Below are 21,759 nucleotides of genomic sequence, written 5' to 3'. Positions count from 1 at the left end.
TGGCGGGCCAGATGGAAGAGGCAGAGAATGTGAACGATTAGTCAGAGACGTCACCTGTAAGTCACTATATGTTACTGCACTGTATTCACCTAAATCGTCTGTACAGCCCTGTGTAGAGCTGATATCTACCACTATATAGTCACCGTATAGTGATAATAAGAGTATACCTAAGATGGAGTCCCTCTTGTACATGTTTGCTCCCCCTCTGCTGAACCCCGAGCTACGCCTCTGACTGTAATAAAACATAGCTGCAGATGGTATTACAAGTATGACCTCCTCAGCTAACAGCCATCTGGTCAAATCTTTGTCTTCTCCTCTGTTTCAATAAAATATTGTTCCAGTTTTACTACTTATCTCTGCTGACTTTATTCCTTCATGCTGATGTAAGAGATTCCTTTTACTGCTGTGCTAGTATATGATTACCATACTTGCTGTCACCACTGCGTCCCGTCTGTTTTACATGGTCAGCCTCACTCTGTATACTGTCACAATACACACCGTCCTCCTCTCACACTTCTTACATTATGTAGTAACAGAACCATGTCATCTTGTCCTGCAATGCTGTGTGCCATGTCACAATACTTAGTGATATCTAATAACAAGTCAGGACCTACACACCTATGGGAGGGGGCAGCCATTTTCCCCATGTATGGAGGGATCCTTGAAAACGGCAGAAAATAGAATATGACCTGTAATTTGACTGCCTAAATAAAAGTAATGAGATGAGAATAGCCCCTATTTACTGAAATTAATGCTGCCATGTGACATTTGTTAAAAAAAATAAAAAAAACGCAAAAAAACAAATGTTACATGACCAGTTTTCACTGTTATGTGAATGTAGCCTAACACTACATTGATATCTGTGGTTTAATATCGGTTCTTCCGATCAGTTGCAGAACTAGAAGAACCCGAAAACTGACTGCCAATAAGATCCTGACAAAAAAAAAAAAACGGAAATCTCCAGCCATAAAAGTTGAGCTTGCAGTACTTTTTTTGTCCAGCAATTTCTTATTAAATCTGACACCTGGAGGAGATCTGAGCATTACCTTAGCTTGCTTCTCACATAAGGCTCCATTCTCACGGAGTAAAGCGCCGCTCATTTAGACACGTATACACGTGTCAGAGCGCGTTGCTTCAAAACAAATCCCATTGATTTCAATGGGTGCTGGCTTACGCGTAAGCCGGCACCCATTGAAATCAATGGGATCTGTTTTGAAGCGACGCGCTCTGACATGTGTATACGTATCTAAATGAGCGGCGCGTTACTCCATGAGAATGGAGCCTCATATTCTTGAGTCTCTTGTTTAAAGCAGGGAGGGAAACTGTAGAACAAACAAAAACATGTGATATTTAAATCCTTCCTGTCTTAAAAAATTTTTGTTTCTGCATCTTTTTGCTTTTAAATTCTGTGCAATGTACAGGAAGATTGCAAAAAAAAAAAAAAAAAAAAAATCAGAAGGGGAAATGGAAACAAAAAAAATCAGCCCTTTTTCCTACAGGATTTTTGGGTCTTTTTCCATTCACCATGCAGTAAGAATGATACATTACCTATCATCTTTGGGTCAGTATAATTACAGTGATACCAAATTTATAGTTCCTGTTTTGTATTTTGTAACACCTTTAAACAAATTTTAAAACATTTTCAACCAACATTTTATTTGAATTGCCATATTTCGACTTACACATTTTTAGATTTCCATCTACAAAGCTACGGTATGTAAGGTTTTCTTAATTTTTTTGCAGAGTTTGCATTTTTCATGGTAATATTATGGATATATGTTAGTTTTTCTTCTCTTTTTATTCAAATTTTAAAATATTAAAACTGGGAGTTACTGGAATACCTCTTTAAAATGGCTTGTCTTGCACTTGTTGCTGTCATTCCAAAATTCTTGGAAGACTAACTGATGTTTAATAGCTACAGTTTTTATGATCTCCACATAAATGTGCATCCAAATTTGAAGACAGATGCTATCTCCAAATGGTAACTTCGTGCGGGAAATAAATCACTCATTACTTTTTACATGTACTTAAAGTGTAATTTATGGTGAATTTATACTTAATTAACCTATCTAAATTCCTTTTGATAGATAACAGACTCTACAATTCTCCCTAGCAACCACCTAACTGAGTGCCATTTGCCAAAATGGGGAATGATCACTTTAAATGGCAGTATTATGAAATTTCTCCGGTTTTATGAACCCTAGAAAAATGGTTCTGGTATCACATGAAAGCTGACTTTTTCAGACTGCAGTATTAGCTATTAAATAACATGAGATATCACCAGTTAAACACACAGTAAGGAATTTAAGCTTTATCTGTAGCAGTAGTGAAATCTCTGTTTTTCTTATAGCTAGAACTGCAATCTTGGGAGAACCTCAACGTTCATGTAATACTTGATCCATTATTCTAGGTTGTATAAAACCGGAGATACAGCCTTTTGTGACATCCCCCTTTGGAGAGGTTACAGCTCTACATACTGCATTGAGTACAGCTGTATGGAACAAACTCTTTCTGGCAATACCTAAAGAACAGGTGTCAAACACAAGGCTCACAGGCAAAATCCAGCCTACAGCCTTGTGTTTTGTGGCCCGTCGGCAGGGCTGCCTCTGGACTGAAGTGAATTTCTGAGGGTTCAGCACTGGCAAGGAGTTTGGTGCACAGTGAGTGCAAACCTGCACTACTGTCTGCCCCTGAGCTGCAGTCTGTAAATCTTCCCCTGCACCCCACACAGTGCTAGGGATGCCTTCGGGTGCCCCTCTGCACGTGGTCTGAACTGTACGGAATGGAATCCCCCTTCCACATAGTCTGTGCATCTTCTATTTTCCACCCAGGAATACCATAGACTAGGAGTCAAGGTTACGGGAGGAAAATAGAAGGTGCACACAATGTGTGCCAGAGGACATTCTGCCTGCTGGGTCACTACGCTGTAATTGTAATACAATTATACAGTGCTACATAGCATTGAATGGTATTTGGGGGAGGGAGCTATTAGCTGTGGGGGACATTATTAGGCCACTATTACAATAATAGTTCCCCCTCAGGGGTAATAGTATTTTGTGTGTGTGTGTGTGTGTGTGTGTGTGTTATTGTGTTAGTATTGTGTGTGAGAGCACTATTACCTGTAAGCAAGCGCTGTTAGGGCACTATTATAGTAATAGTGCCCCCCACAAGTAATACCATTACTTATGTGGTAGATGGCACTATTATGGCACTATTAAAGTAATCGTGCCCCCTAACAATTAATAGCATTACTTATTATTGTGGGTGTGCTAGTAAGGCACTATTACTGTAAAACTCCCCCCTAGTTAATACCATTAATTATGTGTGCATGGGGGAGAACTATTAAATGAGGATGGGGTGCTATTTGGGTATTACAGTAATAGTGAACCCTATAGGTAATAGCATTACTTATGTGCAGGGGCTATTACCTGTGGAAGGGGGCACTATTACCTGTGGTGGGCACTGTAGGGGCACTATTACTGTGATATTATCTACTCATAATTAATAGCATTACCTATTAACTATTACCTGTGCAAGTAATATCATTTATGACTGCCTTCAAGGTGCTATAAATGTAACTAAACCTAACTAGGATGGCTCCATTTATATAGTACAGAATTACTAACAGGCCTTTAAAGACAACCATAAGGCTGATGCGTACCTCGATGAAAATGAGTTTGATACCCCTGGCCTAGAGCACTGCTAGTGGTAACTTTACAGCCTGTTTTCTATTAAAAGAAAGCTAGATAGGTTTATTAAGTGTATTCCAAAATGTTCACCAAACAAATCCTGAAACAATAGCAAAAAAAAGAAAGAATGGGAGTTACAACTTAATTCAAATTTTCCCTAGTTACTTTTGGAAATCTCTAACCTAACATAAAATTCTAACATATTTAATGTTTTATTTCTTCTCTTTACAACTTTAATCAGAAATATAATAAAACTATATGCCCTTGTTACATGGAGAGATGTTCAGAGCAATACCTTAAAGCCAGGCTTTCTGCCTCTCTTCTTTGGAATTTTTACAGTTGGAATGGATCCAGCTGTCCCCGAATATAAGTTGTGGACGGTCATTTTCAAGGGGTTGGAATGAAGTGGGGGTCTCCCTCGTTTCCTGCCAGGTATTCTAGGAGACTGCATTTCTTCACTGTGTTCTCTTATGGTATGTATAGAATGGCTCATCCACCAGAAAAGACCTGAAAGAAAAATAAGGAAAGATTCATTATACAAATACAATTTGGTTAATAAAGTCATTATAAAGGTGTCAGCGTCTCTATGCGTGGAATTCAAACTCTGATATATATATATATATATATATATATATATATATATATATATACACACTATATATATATATATATATATATATATATATACACACTATATATATATATACACTATATATATATATATATATATATATATACACTATATATATATATATATATATATATATATATATATATATAGATGTTTCTGCAGTCATATTGCTGTCTATACTCCCTACTTTTACTAACATTCATTTGTTAGGTTAGTAAGAAGTAAGCGATGGATGCATTGAAGCTGTAAACACAAATCTATGGACTATTTACAAAGGTGCTTAATCTTTCCTCTTAGATGTACTGGAACAATTACAAAATATGGATGTATAGGTGCACATAACCTTTAAATAAAACAAGAGTAGGGCCATACACTTTACTTTTTGGGTCTAATTCTAAACCTGGTTTTAGATTAAAAACGCACGCACGCGCACACACATCAAACTAAACTGATCGAAGAAAAACCTAAATCTCCACTAACAGTATAACATTACATCTAGCATCTTAATATAGATAGATGCTTCTAATGCTTGCTTTCCTTCTTCTTGTAAAACACTAATAAAAATGGAAGTAGCGTCTTGTAAAAAAAAAAACCTGTTCTCTCTTTTTAAAGAAAACCAACATTGACTGTGAAGATCAGAGAGCTCCATTGTGCTGGAACACCGCACATTCAGCATGACTCATATTTATTTTTACTACCAGATTTTCCCTAAGGAATCATTGTCTATAGCAAAAATAGCCATATCACATTTATCCAAATACTATTACCGTACTAGCATTTTAGCACCTTGATATATAGAAAATCTCAAGTAAGTATTCCCTAGAAAAAAGAAAAGCTAAGACCCCATGTTGCATGAATGCACCTCTTTTTCTTGCAGATTTTGCTGTAGTTTTTTGAGCCAAGGCCAGGAGTGGATTGATCAGAAGGTAAAAGAAGTATAAGAACTTCCTCTATGTCGTTCTGTTTGTAGCCAATCCTGGATCTGGCTCCAAAAAAACACAGCAAAATCTGCAACAAACAAAGCTGTGTTTACGCAATACAGGGCCTCAGCCGAAAGGACATAAATAAAAAATTATACATAATAAATGGCTCTCTTATGATTTATTGGGGTATGTTAGATATTTCATCCTCTAATAAAACCAAAAACACTTGGAGATATGTTATTGTGCTATCATCTTGTGTGAAGGTCATAAATGACTGGTCCCTCAAAAGACACTTATTGCCTATCTAGAAGAGTCTGATGACTGGTGGTCTAAGTGCTGGAACACCCAGCCATCAGGAGAATGGAGGTCCCAGAGTACCCCATAGGAACTGTGCAGTGCTACACGAGTGACAGAACAATAGTAGGGGCTATGCTCAACAGTGTCAACATCAGAGAAGTGAATGAATAGACATGCACACCATGAATAAACATGCACACCACTGTGTCATTGACATGGGGCACTTGAGGACCTCAGTTTTTGTGATCTCTGAGGGTCCCAGCATTCAGGTGCTTATACCGTATGTGTCTTTCAAGTGTCTGCCCAGACAAGTGCTCTACAATGACATGTAAGTCAGTACCTACAGAAGATGATTATCCACTATTTATTCTTCTTCAGAACTTATTGCATACCCTAGCTTCATTAGGGCAGAGCTGTAGTCTGTGACTATACACATTCTGAGGTAGTCGGATTTCAGGGCGTTATTACTGAGGCAGTTAACAGAAGAGCACTGCCCAGAATTTACACTTAGAAGCTCTGCAGCATGTTCACATTATAGTCCACACGCTGTAGTCTACAGTGCATATTATAGTCTAAGGGGTCCACCATTTTCTGCAGGTAACCGCTTTTCCAGCGGATTGGGTTTCTGTTTTTTCGGGTCCCTAAGCAGACCCGAAGAATGGAAACCTGAAGACTAGTGTGAACCTAGCATAAGCCTTTATACCACTGAGACCCAATCACAGTCTCTGACATCATTCATTACGTCTCTGAGACCGCAAGAGGCCAAAAGAGCAGCTCTGGAGCCCAGGGAAGGCAAGTAATACAGCATTTATAGATTGTAAAAATCCAGCAGTCCACTTCTTCATAAAACTTAACTTTTAATGGATATCAAAACATATTATAAAAAGAAAAAACGAGGTTGCTGGATGGTAAGCATAACCTCTACATTATGAACAACATCAAGAGCTAGCCCTAAGGAGTAAAACCACAAATGTGTAGTTCTATGTGTCCATATGCCAGCATACCTGGTTATTCATTACAACAATGCTGTATCTATGTGGTTAATAATTTACCATACTAGGAAAATGCAAACGAAGCAAATTTGGAGTTCTAGAACAAAGGGCAGTGGTGGTTTGTTAGTTAAACCTCATCTCCACCCATTTATTTTTTTATAATTTTATTTGCCCTAATCCCTAGAACAAGGGCACACACATCCTCACTTATCAGTTCTTATTGATCTTCCACTAAAATAAAAGAATAAAAACAGATTCATCCCCTCAGAAGCCACATAAGAGCCATTACTGAGTGTGAGCGAGACATTCAATTACATTACTTTAATTAAAGGTTCAGAGTGTCACCATCTCTGCATAAGTGAACCCTAAAAGCTGCTGATCTCTGACAATAGCTTTTCTATTATCGGAAAATGGACCCAATTTCAGAACACCAGGGGGAGCAAGCAATCAATCATGGAAAAAGCCACTCCACTTGACTTCTCAGCTGTGATGTGGGATCCTAAAGAAGTACACACAGCGTCTTTTAACCGATCAATGTCCCTCAATTACAGCCTCCATACATCTCAGGAGATATTAGGAACACTCTGAATGTGTGCATTATATTTTCACATCAATGTTGTCTCTGTATTTAATGACCAATGCCTGAGTATTGGTTTGTCAAGGTGACAAGGCGCTCCAATAAAGCTGGTGCTCATAGAGCAGGGGTAGGGAACCCTCGGCTCTCCAGCTGCTGTGAAACTACAACTCCCAACATACTCCATTCACTTCCATGGGTGTTCCAAGAACAGCAGAGCAAGTATGCATGCTGGGAGTTGTAGTTTTGCAACAACTGGAGAGCCGTACGTTCCCTACCCCTGTCATAGAGGAACGAGTTCATGCAAGAATGATGCTTCTGGCACTGAAATATTGTGGGCCAATGGGAGGTAAATTTATTTGGCATTTGATATCAATGAGAGGTAAACTGCTGTAGACCATCTTCCAACACAGATTTTACCGCCTTTGTCTGAAGTAGATCAATGTTGGACTGAAATATCACATTTGATTTTTTTTTTTCACATAGATTCACATGCTTTTCCAAATAAATTTACCTTTCAGCCACCCATAATTTTTGAGTGCCAGTAGCTTTGTTTTTTCATAGTGTTTGATTATTGTCTATTTGTTGTTGCTGTGGGTTTCTATACATTTCATATACTCGTGACATGGCCAGCAAAATCGCTGTTCAAGAATGCTTTGGCTCTTTATATGTGTAACTATTGCCTATACATAAGATCAAATTTCATGCACTGAAAACTGCCAACAATACTAATTCTATTCATTGCATGTACTGCAAAAGAACCTTTAAAGATGTCAACGGTCAAGTGACCAGTCAGATACAGGGATAGAGCTTATATAATGGCTCCATGTATGCTAGAAGATATGAAGGGCTGCATGTAGAAATGACTTGGATGTAGCAGTGCTGAGTGTGTTTGAAGAAGATGGATGTAACAGAGCTGTGGGGAGAAGTGGATGTAGAAAAGTTGAGTATGTGAGGGAAATAAATGTGGGGCTGAATGTGGGGGAAAGTGGCTGAAGAAGTGTGTGGTGGGAAAGTAGATGTACCAAAGCTGAGTGTGGGCGCATGAAGGCAACACAACTGAATGCACGGTGATAGCAGGCTATACGCAGAGTGAAAACTTGGAACCAGGAGAGTTGTGGTTATAGAGGTCAAGCACTGAGGTAGCAAAGGCGTGTGCAGGAAGGAAATCATGGGGACAGCAGGTTTGTGTGTGTATTTTGTCTGTGGAGGGGAAAACATGAAGGTAGCAGAGCTGTGGGCAGGACAGCATCTGCCATGAGACAAACACAACATTTTTTGGACAATTGGTAAAGTAAACCATATGGGCCACTATGGAACATACTACTGTATAGAGGCCACTATAGCACATTATATTGAATGGAGACCACTATGGGACATTATACTGTGTAAATGGGCCACTATGGCATATTATTCTTAAAGAGTTTTTCCAGGAATTGGACAAATCCTGGGGTAGGTGCAAAATATGAAAAAAACAGCAATGTCTGGCACTGCAACCCATTTGATTGTGCACCTTGTTTTGGTCCCTGGAAGCCCACAGCAGTCGCAGCAGAGGTACCTATGAAGTAACTCACATACATCACCAGTCCCTGCTGTGACTGTTGATTGGCCTCAGTGGCCACATGGGTAGCAGGGTTTCCGGGATCTAAGGCACAGAGTGCAACCAAATGGGCTGTGGCGGCAAAAAAACGGAGTATGTTTTTTTTACACTGACGAGCAAAAGCATAACAATGTTTTGAACTTTTGACTTTCAGGCTCAATATCTCACCATCCACTACAGCTTCGAAAGTGTATGTTACACCTGCCCTGGGCCCCTTCAGAGTTTGTACAATTCCTGGACAACCCCTTTAAACTGAAGCTGTGTGTCCCTGGCTTCTTTCAATCACTGTGCATGCACTAGCAGCTCAGTGCTGTATCTGTCAGGTGGCTTCAGTGTTAAGTGGTGCACATGCACAGTGGTAGTCAAGCATACTTTTCTTCAGGGGGGGTTTAGGGGGAGCATTTTGTTTTTTCACCTCAGGGGGCAGAAAAGCTGGAATCAACCCTGGCTGTGGGTATGTTGAACATAGAGACTGTAGAACTGGGTGTTTAGGAAATGTGGAAGTAGCAGAGTTGAGCGTGTAACAAGAACAATAAGTAGGACAGTGGCTTTATGCATCTGAAAAGCATAGCTCCTCTTGTTTATTATATTTTTTTTTTTAAATGTTTAAGGCTGAGCCCCCATGTTGCAGAAACGTGGTGTTTTTTGTTGCAAATTTTGTTGCCTTTTTTTGAGACAAAGCCAGGAATGGATTGTGAAGAAGATAGAAGTATAAGAGCTTCTTAGATATTTCCCATTGCTTTTTTAGCCATTCTTGCTTTGGCTCCAAAAAGCGCTACAAAATCTGCAACAAAAGATGCTGCGTTTCCACAATGTGGGGCCTTAACCTAAGGCTGGTCTTACACGGCCGTAATGTAAGTCCGCAAATGGTCCACAATTGAGGGTTTTCAATTGCGAACCATTTGCGATCACATTATATTCAGTGCAGCCTCTTACACCCCCGGATATTTTATCTGTGGTGTGCCGGGCCGCAACTGAGATCCGCACTTTATAGAACATGTCCGTAATGGCCTCAATTCACGGCACTGCACGGACTCGCCCATAGAACTCTATGGGCGAGAGCGGCAGGACAGGGGCGTCTACGGTCTCTATGTTGCCAATCAGCAACTAGTGGACTGTAAAATCAACACGGTTGTGTAAGACCAGCCTAAGGCTAAGGCCCCACATTGCGGAAACGCAGCTTTTTTAGTTGCAGATTTTGTTGCAGTTTTTAGAGTAAAAGCCAAGTATGGCTACAAATAAAATCAGAAATACAGTGTATAGAAAGTCTTTATATGTCTAACTTCTGCTCAATCCACTCCTGCTTTGGCTCAAAAAAAAAAAACACAACAAAATCTGCAACAAAAAAAGCTGCGTTTTTGCAACATGGTGCCATAGCCTCAGGGTGGATTCACATGCTGCAGATTTGTTACAGTAATTTTCCATAGAAATGAATAGGGTAGTTTGGGCAGCAAGCACGTGTATTTATTTGTCACTATTTTCTATGAATGGGACAGAGGCAAAAATACTGGAACAAATGTTCTGCATATGAATATACCCTAAGAAGGTTTCCAGATACGATAAACCCATCAATCACTATGCATATCTTCCTGATATTCCCGAATACTGGACTGATATATGTTTTAAGTGTCATATACTTTTTGATATCTGGTAAAATCTTCCAAAGGACATCTGCTCGCTACAAAATGGTAAATTACTGCACAATTTCTATTTCTGATGCCTGGATGAAAGTACAATTTTTACTGGAAACTGTAAAATAATAAAATGACATTGGTCTGTACAGGCAATACTTCAGAAGCAAGGTTAATAAAGAAGCCATCTTCAAATTGACGATAAGCATTAATAGTGAAGGGGGTACGTAAGTAATTGGTAGCTTATACCTCAGGCTGATTCCTATAAATGCATAATTATTATACCTATATATATATTTTAATAAATCATGAAATGCACATTGAAATCTAACAACATATTGGAGTCTTCACTTTAGGGGAGAGCAAAAAAAATCATTTAGAGGAAAAAGAATCATGTAGCAGTATGGCACTGTGTTCTTACAATACATGACTTCAACAACCTTGCAGCTACTAGTGAAGATTTGCTAGGTTGTTTGTTCTATTTTACCAACTTTAGCAAAAGAATCTCATTTAATTGTTGAGCCACATTAAGGCTAATGCCCCATGTTGCGGAAACGCAGCATTTTTTGTTGCAGATTTTTCTGTTTTTTTGAGCCAATGTGAGGACTGACTTGAAAGGAATGGAAATGCAGCCATCCCTCTGATCAGCTCATCACCGTGGCTCTTATTGCTAAGATGTTTGAGGGTACATAGCTACTCTTTGCTGCTTACTTTCATCAGCTTTCTACTCTTGCTACTAGAGGAGGTCCCAAGCATTTTGACTTAAGAGGACATATGGAAAGGGTTTCTTCAGGTGGCACAATCAGGATCCTAGAAGTAACCATGGGGAGCAATAGCACTTTACTCCAAGATTACCACTTTCAGCAGTGATTTCAGAACATGAAAAGCATATGATTTGTTCTATGGCTCCACAGGTATAATGAACAAACTTATAGCACAGTAGATATCGCTTTTGCTAAAGTTTACCATTTAGGCTACATTCAGATGACCAAGGTGCAACGCACCCGAGCGATGGTCCTTTATAACAGACTATAAAAATAACGGTATCAGGACAGAAGATAAGACATCCAACCGCTTAGTCCCCCAGTGACCCAAAAGGTCCACTGAATGTTCCAGTGCTCAACTATCTATTCACTGCGATGGTCCTTTATAACAGACTATAAAAATAACGGTCATGTGAATAGCCCCCAATAACTGACATTGAATCTAACACTACCGTTAGCGGACATCACACGGCTATTAAACACTGTTGTGTGAATGTAGCTTCATACTATTTGGTTAGTGTTGCCTACATGTATACATCATAACTAATAGGCAAAGTTTACATTGTTGCAAATTTTTAGTAAAATTGAAAAAGCTCTCCAATTGTTTCTTAATGGAAAAAAAAAAATCCACAAACAACCATAAAAGCATGGACATTTTGAAAACTGTCCCTGATCCATTAGGAGTATAGAGATATTCAACACTATAAGAATTAAGCTTAGTTCACACAGGGTTTTTTGGTCCGGATTTTGATGTGGAATCTGCCTCCAATAAACGCCTTCAATGGGAGCCGTTCACTTCTTTTTTCCACTAACGTTTTTTTTGCTGCTCAAGGAATAAAGAAGCGAGTTGCCCTACCTTGATGCGGATTCCACGGTGGAATCCGTCGCAGTATCTGCGACGTGACACTCCCTCCCGACTAGGCTCATTCATTTGGGCCTAATCTGGAGCTGAATGTCGCGACTGGATGCCGCTGCACTGGATGTCTGTGTTCGGCTAGCTGCTTTTTGGACTGGATTCTGAGGCTGTCTCTGCGTCATAATCCGGTCCAAAAAACCCTGTGTGAACTCAGCTTTACTCTGCTAATTTCTGCTATGTGGTGTTGAACATTCGCCATGGTCTGGCAGTGCAGGAGCCCTTAATAAAAGATGTAGCTCAATGAACTTGCTATCAAAGAATATTTGAAGCAGACGCCACTCAGCTCTTTGATGAAAGAACATCTGAAAGTGAATTGCTAAAAGTATGTGTATTATAATGCTTTGTGCTCACCGCTGGAGATCACACAATCCAAGAAATATCTTTTAGATGATGAGTAGGAAAACATATATGATAGGATGGAATAGTATTATTAGAGGACAGCTATGAACAAGCATTTTGTATCAAAGGGGTTGTATCAGGACAGAAGATAAGACGTCCAACCGCTTAGTCCCCCAGTGACCCAAAAGGTCCACTGAATGTTCCAGTGCTCAACAATCTATTCACTGCTATAGGGCTGCCAGTACAGTCCCCTAAATAAAATATAATGAATAGGACTTTGCAGTAACCCACATTCTGTTGCATTTAGTATATTAGATAATCTACATTAGTACTTGGAGTATTTCATTTATTAATGATATCCCTTCTTATTACAGACCATAATTAAGCTTAACTTACAATGAAACGCTGAAGAAAGCAACAACGGCAGAAAATTTGGTAAGACCCCCATCTGGAGAGGAGTCTTCTTATTTATGTAACTCAATCATATACTGTTTTATATACTACTCTTGGTGAATCTATACCAGAAGCAAATCTAGCACTGCTATACATGTTCATTTTGTAATATTACATTTGGGACAGAAAGTAGAGGGAAATAACTGAAGATGAGCAATGCTCCACTGACACCAGGTTCACATCTGCGTTCAGGTTTCCATTTGTAGGGTCTGCTTAGGGACCCCACAAACGGAAACCTAATCTGCTTAAAAAAGCAGCTACCCGTGGAAACCTATGGACTTCCTAGGCTATAATGGGGTCTGCCGGGTTTCCGCCCGAAAAGGACTTTTCTCTGCACATATTTAAAGCGGAATGGGGAACGGAATCCCTGAGCGGAGACAGGGCACAGGTGTGAACCTAGCCTTATTTCGAGAGTTATGTGCATTCAGGGGTCAGGCAGAGCAGGGAGTCTGTGGGGCACAGCTTCAACTGTACACTTCAATAACATAGAGCAGTAGTTGATATTGTCTGGGGTGTTGGGGGATCAGCTGGTTGTAGCACTTTGAGTACCAGAACAATAAAGCACTATACATTTTGTGGCGGCCAGCAAATGTATGGCAAATAGCTTATTGGGAGTCTTAACCCCTACAGATAACGGTGACCTATCTTAAGGCTTTTTCATTGTAATGGTCTGTGCAAGTTGTCATACTCTCAAAGGAAACGCAGAAGCTATCAGCTTGCTGCTGTTTCACACTATGCGGTTTCTGACTCTCCAGACTGCTGTGTTTTCTTCTGCTGCTGCACCATGTCCAGCCCATTGGCCTGCCATGCCCTTCCTTTCTACAACCTTAAGGCCTAGCTCTGGTAGATCTCCGGCTACTTATGCCTGTTATGCACTTTGCACAGTGGCTGGGCAATGTGTCTGTTGTATTCTGTTTCATGCTTGCATACATTTTATCCTGGTATCTGTCTGTTCTGTTGGATATGTAGATTCTGATTTCTATGGTTGTGTTCTGTGTGCATGCATACTGTTCACTTGTTTCACTCCAGAGTCAGTGTCTGTCCTGTTTCATCCTAGTTAAGGGGATATTGTCACTCCATAGGCAGAGAACCACCATTTAGGTGTGTGGAGTCTTATTAAGCCATGAGCGCTCCACTGTGCAAAGGAACATGGGAAGAATATGCAAATTTGACTTTCATGATGTAATTAGGATGCCAGTGTCTCGAGTATGCACACCGATAGAGGGCACTGACTGAGAATGTGCAAGTCTATCTTCCATGATGTAATTAGGAAGACAGAGTCTCAGTCAAACAACCCTATAGAGGGCGCTCCCTTTAACATCATGCCGACCTTCTCAGAGGCCTTTGTTTGCAATGATGTTGGGATTTTACCAGATACAGTCTCTCAGCCAAGGACAGCTGTTTCAATGTATTTGCATCTCATCAGCTTGGCGCAGAGAGGACTGATCTGGCAGAGGTGAGAGGCTTAGACAGGATTGAGGGAATATCGTCACTCCATAAGGAGAGAACCACCATTTAGGTGTGTGGAGTGTTATTAAGCCATGAGCGCTCCTCTGTTTCATCCTAGTCATGTTGTGGATGTTCATGTATCCCAGTTATCTGTGTATGTGTGCCACCTGCTACCTGTTTGTCCTGCCATGTTCCTTGTCTGTCCTGCTTTAGTCTGTGTACTTATTATGTGTTTCATCATGTTTCCGTGGTGCCACAGTTCTGTCTACCATGGACAGCTGCTACCATACCAGAAGTCCAGATCCCCATTTGAAGATCAAGGGTGAAAACCAGAGAGTCTGCTGGGCTAATGTCATTATAGGTGACTCCAGGCCAAACCAGTTTGCAGCACAGTAAGTCCACAATCTGCTGCCCATGATGACTTGGAGAACCCCTTCAAAATAAATTAGTGGGTCTCTTGTGCTAATTCTGAAAATTTGTCTGGCGTTACTAATAGTAATAACTAAAAATTATTTTTCTTATTTATTTTTAAAGCACCATTTATTCCATAGTGCTATACATGTGAGTATTAACATACAAAATACACAAAAAGAAGTACAATACTAACAGGGACCAACCAGTACGGTGGTGTAGAGCGCCCTCCACCAGCAGCTGTACCGTCTGCTTGGATAGGCCCATATCTAAAATCTATCAATCATCTGGGTGACCCATAGAACCACAATAATACATAACACAAGAAAGGTATTCAAACAATCTATAGAGCAGCAACATTCATTGTTTCTAACTTCTGTATACCTAGCTGTATTAGTTTTAGCAGCTGGGACACAGTGACAAATGATCTCCCCTTGGCCTTTTAGCAGCCTTGATATCACAGTGATCAAGGGATACCTCTGCTGAAAAAGGTCTCTGTTGGCTCATGGCAATGTCTGCCACAAACACTCAGCTTCACTTTGTGCTCCCTCTATGCAAGTCAAAATTCTTATATTAATAGAAAAAAAAAAAAGAATTAAACCTCACCGCAGTCAGAAAATACATTATGCATGGCTGGTGCAGGTGAGTATTAACATACTCTGTGATCCAGAAATGATATGCAGCTTTAATGTATTTTCAAAGTAGTTAGATAAAAAATGAAGCGGCTAATTTCATGAAATATACAACAAAAATATCACTCAGTGTAATTGGATTAATCGAATACTGGAGATGACTCTGGCATATTCACGCTGGTGACAATGATTACATTAATGAACTGAATAATATCAAGAAATGACAAAATGCCAGCACATCAGAAATATGTTGACTTATTATTGTGAATAAAAAAACATAAGCTTTATACATTCCTGGGCAGTTGTGGAAATAAATGAACAAAAAAGTACATTTAAATATGACAAGAAAAATGTTACAAAATTTGAAAATGAAAATTGAAAATGTTTAATTAGTTTGTGTAAACTCTTGGAAGCCAATGCAATATCTGTAGTAATGTAGTGGTCTGGGTGCAATGGCTACATAGCCTACACAAGCATTACGTCTTTGCCTATACCAATAATTCATGCATAATCTATTACAGTACGAGACATGTTTCTACTAAAGAGTCTAGGTTTCCTGAGATGAAGAAGTATTACTTTGGAATAACGGGAGGTACAGAAATGGCTCTAAATTGGCAATTCCGCTATGAAGGGGGCATTCACAGTACCACAGCTGTCTGTCCAGAGGTTTCTGTCCTAAACCCCGGGCAAACTGGACAGGGGATGGCTTGCCAGCGGTCGGCTTTAAAGCCCATCCTTTCGGATGAAGATGCAACGGTGACTAGGAAGAAGAGGCAGAGGTGAAGAAGATGGAGATGTCAGTGACCCCCCCCCCCCTCCTGAGCTATCTGAAAATTCATTTACATATGGAAGAAAGAAGAAATTTCTCAGGAATGGCGACGCGGATCAGAATAATAAAGGTAAGAGAAGAATAACCTTTCTTAAGGCTATTCTGACATGTACTTAGTTAAAAAAGAGATTCTAATGAAAGAATCCCTTTAAAGGGGTATTCCCACCTCACATACTCATCAGTCTTCACTGCTGTAAAATCTTCTTTCTTCCTGGTTTCTTGCATCATTTGGTGGGCGGGGTTTCACATGCAACCTGCCGTTTAGCTCCGCCCCCAAATGCACGTGTAGCTCCGCCCACCCATATTGGACTATGAAGTACAGGCAGCAACTCCATTCTTTGTTACATACAGAGACTGCCTGTCTTTGCCATAATGAACACAAATGAGTTAGCTAGCCTGATAACTGGGAGTTCAGAAATGAATGCAGCTCCTCTCCCCTTTCTGAGTGCAGGACCTAGGTCACGTGGTGTAGACACAGGAATAGCTAAAAACACAGGCTCGCACCCGTGCACTTTGCCCCTCCTCCCTCCCCCCTGAGAGCAGCAGATACATCACTTGACTTTTGAGCAGATAAGTCAAGGGCTGTGTCAACAATGAATTGAATAAAGTAATATAGTGGACAAACAAAGCAGTTTTGCTGAAGCAGTGTATTTAGGAAAAGTCTTACATCCACATTAATAAGCAGTATAGATAGGATCCTTGTGATGGGACAACCCCTTTAATGTACAAATGACCGTGCTGAAAAATAGACATATTAAAAATAAACATGTCCTATTTGACCAATATTTTGTTATGTTATGAGGTAAGAAGTGAACTAGTAAACTGAAAATCATGAGCTCAAAAGATCCCAAAAATCAGGCGCTCAAATGCCCTAAAGCAGGGCTCCTTAACTATCACGTTATTTATAGTACCAAACAGTGGAAGCATTTCAGCCCTCCACCTAGACACAACAACAGAAAGCTTTGCGCCCTCTATAGTTATATCACTTGACGTTCCTAAATAAATATCAGGAATTTCAATGAATGACTCTAAAGCTTTTCCCAACAAAACTATATCTGCTCAGCTCCTTCTGCTTTTACACCATGCTATCTACAGACTAGACTGCATTCACCTAGCTATACAACCTGTATGTTAGTATACAATCTATATGATATTTCTAACCATCACATGTAATCTTTAGAATTATTTCAGCAAATGTGACAAGAAAACTCTGCATTTCTTCATGTCCGTTTTAAGCAAGAAGAGTAAAGAAGTGAGTATAGTGAGGTCTAGTGCTCCAAAACCATCATTGGAAAAGCTTTACATAACCTGTTTCTATAAATCCCAGGAAATCAATATGGCTACTTCCAAATGAAGGCATGCAGAATGTATACTGATGAGCTATTGAGTGAGGAGATTCCTTTCAGTGCCTCCTATTAAATTTATAAGCACAATAGCAGACAGAGCCTTCATCTCTTTTCTATTACCGTCTTTAAATATGTCTTGTCACGCCTCACTCTATACTACGTGCGCCATTGTTTGACTAGGATATGCTGCTGCTTTCAATTTATTCTTTCCTTGGACCAGATATTCTTTCCTTGCATTTGCAGATAATCAGATACACACAAGGTTTTGTGGAGAAAAATAACACAATTGTCCTTTTACATATGTAAATAATAACCTGTCTGCAAAGTAAGAAATTCACAATTTATGTAGTTTTCTTTTTATGAAACGCTATTATTTTGGACAATGAAAATGGTGGAAATTATTAAGACTGATGCTTTGTATGCCTTGTCTTAATCTAAAGTACACTGGAATAAGATGTGACAAATTTATTAAGGGATAAAAATGATTTCTTGGTTCAACCACTGAGGCTCGGAATTGTAAAAAGCCAAAAATGGAAACTTCTAGACTACTTCTGTACCTACACATGCCTCTAATTCCATTAGATTGTGAACATATTAGGGTCCCCATTCACCCAGAGTAAAGTGGCGCTGATTCTGCCACGATAACTTGTGGCAGAATCAGCGCTGATAAAAAAAGACTCCCATTGAGTTCAATGGGTTTTGTCTTCCGCACGGAACACATTGAAATCAATGGGAGGCTTTTTATCAGCGCTGATTCTGCTGCGAGTTATTGTGGCAGAATCAGTGCCACATTACTCCGTGTGAATGGACCCCAATTAGAAAGAAAACTTTACCATACGGCATGGCTATAAATGTCCAGTGTTTTTACAAGCACTTTTGAATAGCAACGCATTTTTTCTGGTTTTCAAGTCCTACAGAGAAGCTGGTTCATGAAACCTCAACAAAACACCACAAACAAATATGGTATCTACGTAGAATCCCTTCTTAATCACTTCCTAACATGTGGCTACAATTGTTCTGATCTTATATTCACTGCAAAACACTATGTATTTATCCAGCCTAACAGCTATTCACGCCTAACAGCAGTGTCCCGAAGTATCAGTTTATATACTGTCTGGTTTTTGCTTCTTTTTTTTTTTGGTTTCTGCTCTCTGAGCATGCGCAGAAAAAAAAAAACAGATCCCCATTACCTATAGACTTTGATGTTAAAAAATAACGGATGCTTGACGTCCATCATGAAGCCGTTTTTTTTCACAGGCACAAAAGTCCTGCATGTTTGATTTTTTGTCCGCAAAAAATAGTAGACATGAGGATTTGGCAAAAAACGGACACTAACAGTCACTAATGGACACAAGATAAAATCCCACTGAAATTAAATTTTAATGGGTTTGTGACGGTTCTGCTAGTGTCCATTGATAAAATCTTGGAACGAACAATAGCAACGGACACTACTGACCTCTAAGGGAAAATATCCACTATCATACAGTGCTGCCATACAGCCGTCTGCTGGGTATGATTTATTCATTGCATTTACATAGGTCAGAATAAACTATTAATGTTGAATTTTGATGGAACTTGGTGATGGGCAGATCCTTTATTGGTGACTCCATATAATATACTTTGGGGACACTGCAATAAATAGGAGGTGATGGAGGAGGTGTAAAAATGGACACCAGTTCCCAGTGGATTTTAATTTAATTGCTGCTATTATTTTACCATTCAAATAGGTCAGCCACGACACAGGCTTGTAATAATGGTGTGTCTTGCAGTGATCTATTGCTGCCAGTATTTCTAGAAAACTACCGCATCTGACACATTGCTGAGTCGGCTACTACATGTCAATGCCTTGCGTGTAATTAGGACACAGTCAATCTATTCCTGTGCATTAGTAGGCAATTTAGAATTAACTATTTGTTTCAAGTGTTGCTTTATAAAGTATCATCTGTAACTAGACTTTTAGTGAGAAGGTCAATAGAATATGATCATTATTACTTCCATAGACACAATCCAGATGTAGATGAGGCAGAATGTTACTAGCTGTACAATTTTACAATCACAAGTTGTGTGGGTAGACACAATTGCTTGAGAAGCTGTTATACTGTGCAGCTCAGTATGATATGAGTCTCAAAGATGATCATGTGGGTACGCTGGTAATGTAGGGTTAAAATGGTCTGGGTTCCCTGAATCATTTATCACGTTGTTATAACAACATAAGAAATGTTAATGTGAAGGTAACTCCTGGACTTCCTTAGCAAGAGAGTAGCCTATGGTTATCCCAGATTTTTTTCTCACTGATAACAATCTGGGCTTACTACCAAATATTCTCAAATTGTAAGTGTATGGTAGTGGAAATGACCCTGAGGCATACTGGCAGTGGCGTAACTAAGTTCTTGTGGGCCCCGATGCAAACATTTCTCCGGGGCCTCTTACCCCCTCTCTAGAGCAAATTCTTGATAGTGACAGTTACAAGTGTTGCACCAATATCTCAGAAACTAGAAAGGGAAACAGCTGTAATACCCACAACTGCAGTCATCAGGAATATGGTGAGTGAGCAGCACATACTGGGACAATATAATATGCTCCACACACAATATTATATGCTCCAGAGTTTCCCCCACACAGTATTACATGCTCCACATTGGCCCCCACTCAGTATTATATTCTCCGCAGCAGGCCAGACACAGTATTATATGCTTTGCAGTGTCCCCTCACACAGTATTATATGCTCTGCAGTGGTCCCCTCACACAATATTATATGCTCCGCAGTGGTCCCCACACAGTATTATATGATCAACAGTGGCTCCACACAGTATTTTGTGCTCTACAGTGGCCCACACACATTATTATATGCTGCACAGTGGCCCATACACAGTACTATATGCCCACAGTGGTCTTCACAGAGTATTAATTGCTCACAGTGCCCCCAGACAGTATTATATGCTCACAGTGACCCACACACAGTATTGTATGATCCACAGTGGCCCCCACACAGTATTATATGCTCCACAGTGGCCCCCCCACACTATTATACACTCACAGTGGCCCACACACAGTATCATATGGTCACAGTGGCCCCCACACAATAGGTGTGGGTGGCCACAATAGGTATAGTGGTCAGGGAACCAGGCTGATATCGTTTCAAGTTGCAAGTACAGGTGCACCCCAAAAATTTGTGGTAATCTGTATGCGGTATCTGCAGACATGAACGTGTAAACACGTAGGTTATTTGAATACAAACACTGGAAAACATGGCCTAAAAAAAGAAAAAAAAAAAAGAAAAACTGACCATTTTGCATCCATAAGGTAAAAAAACAAAACAAAATGGCCATCTGAATAGATACATTGAAATCACCTTATTGTTAAATGCTATGAACATGAGTTGGTTTAGATGCGCCTATCAAAAGATTCACCTTTATAAGCCATGTACACTTTAACCTTTTTTTTTGTTCTAAAAGGAGCAACTGCCCCTTTATAATACTGTCTGATTTGACTATTTTTTTTTACACTGTCCATGTACTCGAGTGCATTTGCACCATTTTTTGCGCCTTTTTTGAAAAGGCACAAGTCAGAAATACAGTGTGAATAGATCTCCATGTAGGCCGCACCCATTTTCAAGACAAAAAGCCACAGTGGCAAGGGCAACATAAAATCTGGATAAAAAGGTGCAAATGCTTCACAAATAAAGTACAGGGCAGATAAAGAATGCAAAAAGTCACAATATACGCCAAAAATGTGATTTACCACATGTTAATTTATCAGGCGCTCTTAAACAGTGGAGATAGCATCACCAAGTCTTGCATCTAGACTGGATCCTCAAGTGATTGAATAGGTTACGCTAGGCACAAGCAGGACTTATCTCTCCGGTGTTTTTGGCAGAAAACCAGTGGAACACATAATAACGTAACCACTTTTTAAGTGGATAGGGTTTCTGGGTCCCCAAGAGGACCTGAAGGATGGAAACCTGAACGCAGGTGTGAACATTTAGAACGTTTGTGACTACTCTTTTTTTTTTTTTTTTTTTTTTAACCTCTCATATAACCCCATTTAACTGGTTAGGAGTTATGTGGCTTACATAGCAATACAAAATATTGATGTGAATTGTATTAATAATATAGAATTCTTATGCATTCTAAGGTACATGACTGCATCTAAAAACTAAAAAGAGTATATGAAAGAGAGGAAAAATTACAGTCAGTGTATTCAGCATGCGGAGCACAAATGTTTGAGATGGTTTTTATAATCAAAAGTCAAAATGATCTAAAAAGTGCCAATTTACCAACCAC

General features: G+C 39.7%; 1 protein-coding gene across 2 annotated transcripts in view; it reads right to left on the bottom strand.

Annotated features, from left to right (window-relative positions):
- SCML4 (Scm polycomb group protein like 4) overlaps nucleotides 1-21,759 on the bottom strand; it is a 68,224-nt gene that overhangs the window by 25,795 nt on the left and 20,670 nt on the right. For both annotated transcript variants that reach the window (XM_075268158.1, XM_075268159.1), the window contains exon 2: nucleotides 3,985-4,196. In XM_075268158.1, the coding sequence (XP_075124259.1) occupies nucleotides 3,985-4,182 (198 nt within the window). In that variant the 5' untranslated portion in view covers nucleotides 4,183-4,196. The remainder of the gene's footprint in view (nucleotides 1-3,984; nucleotides 4,197-21,759) is intronic.

The sequence above is a fragment of the Leptodactylus fuscus genome, chromosome 3 (assembly GCF_031893055.1).
Source record: "Leptodactylus fuscus isolate aLepFus1 chromosome 3, aLepFus1.hap2, whole genome shotgun sequence".
NCBI lineage: Eukaryota > Metazoa > Chordata > Amphibia > Anura > Leptodactylidae > Leptodactylus > Leptodactylus fuscus.
The sequence above is the reverse complement of the archived record's forward strand: the minus strand, read 5'-3'. Positions and strand labels throughout refer to the sequence as shown.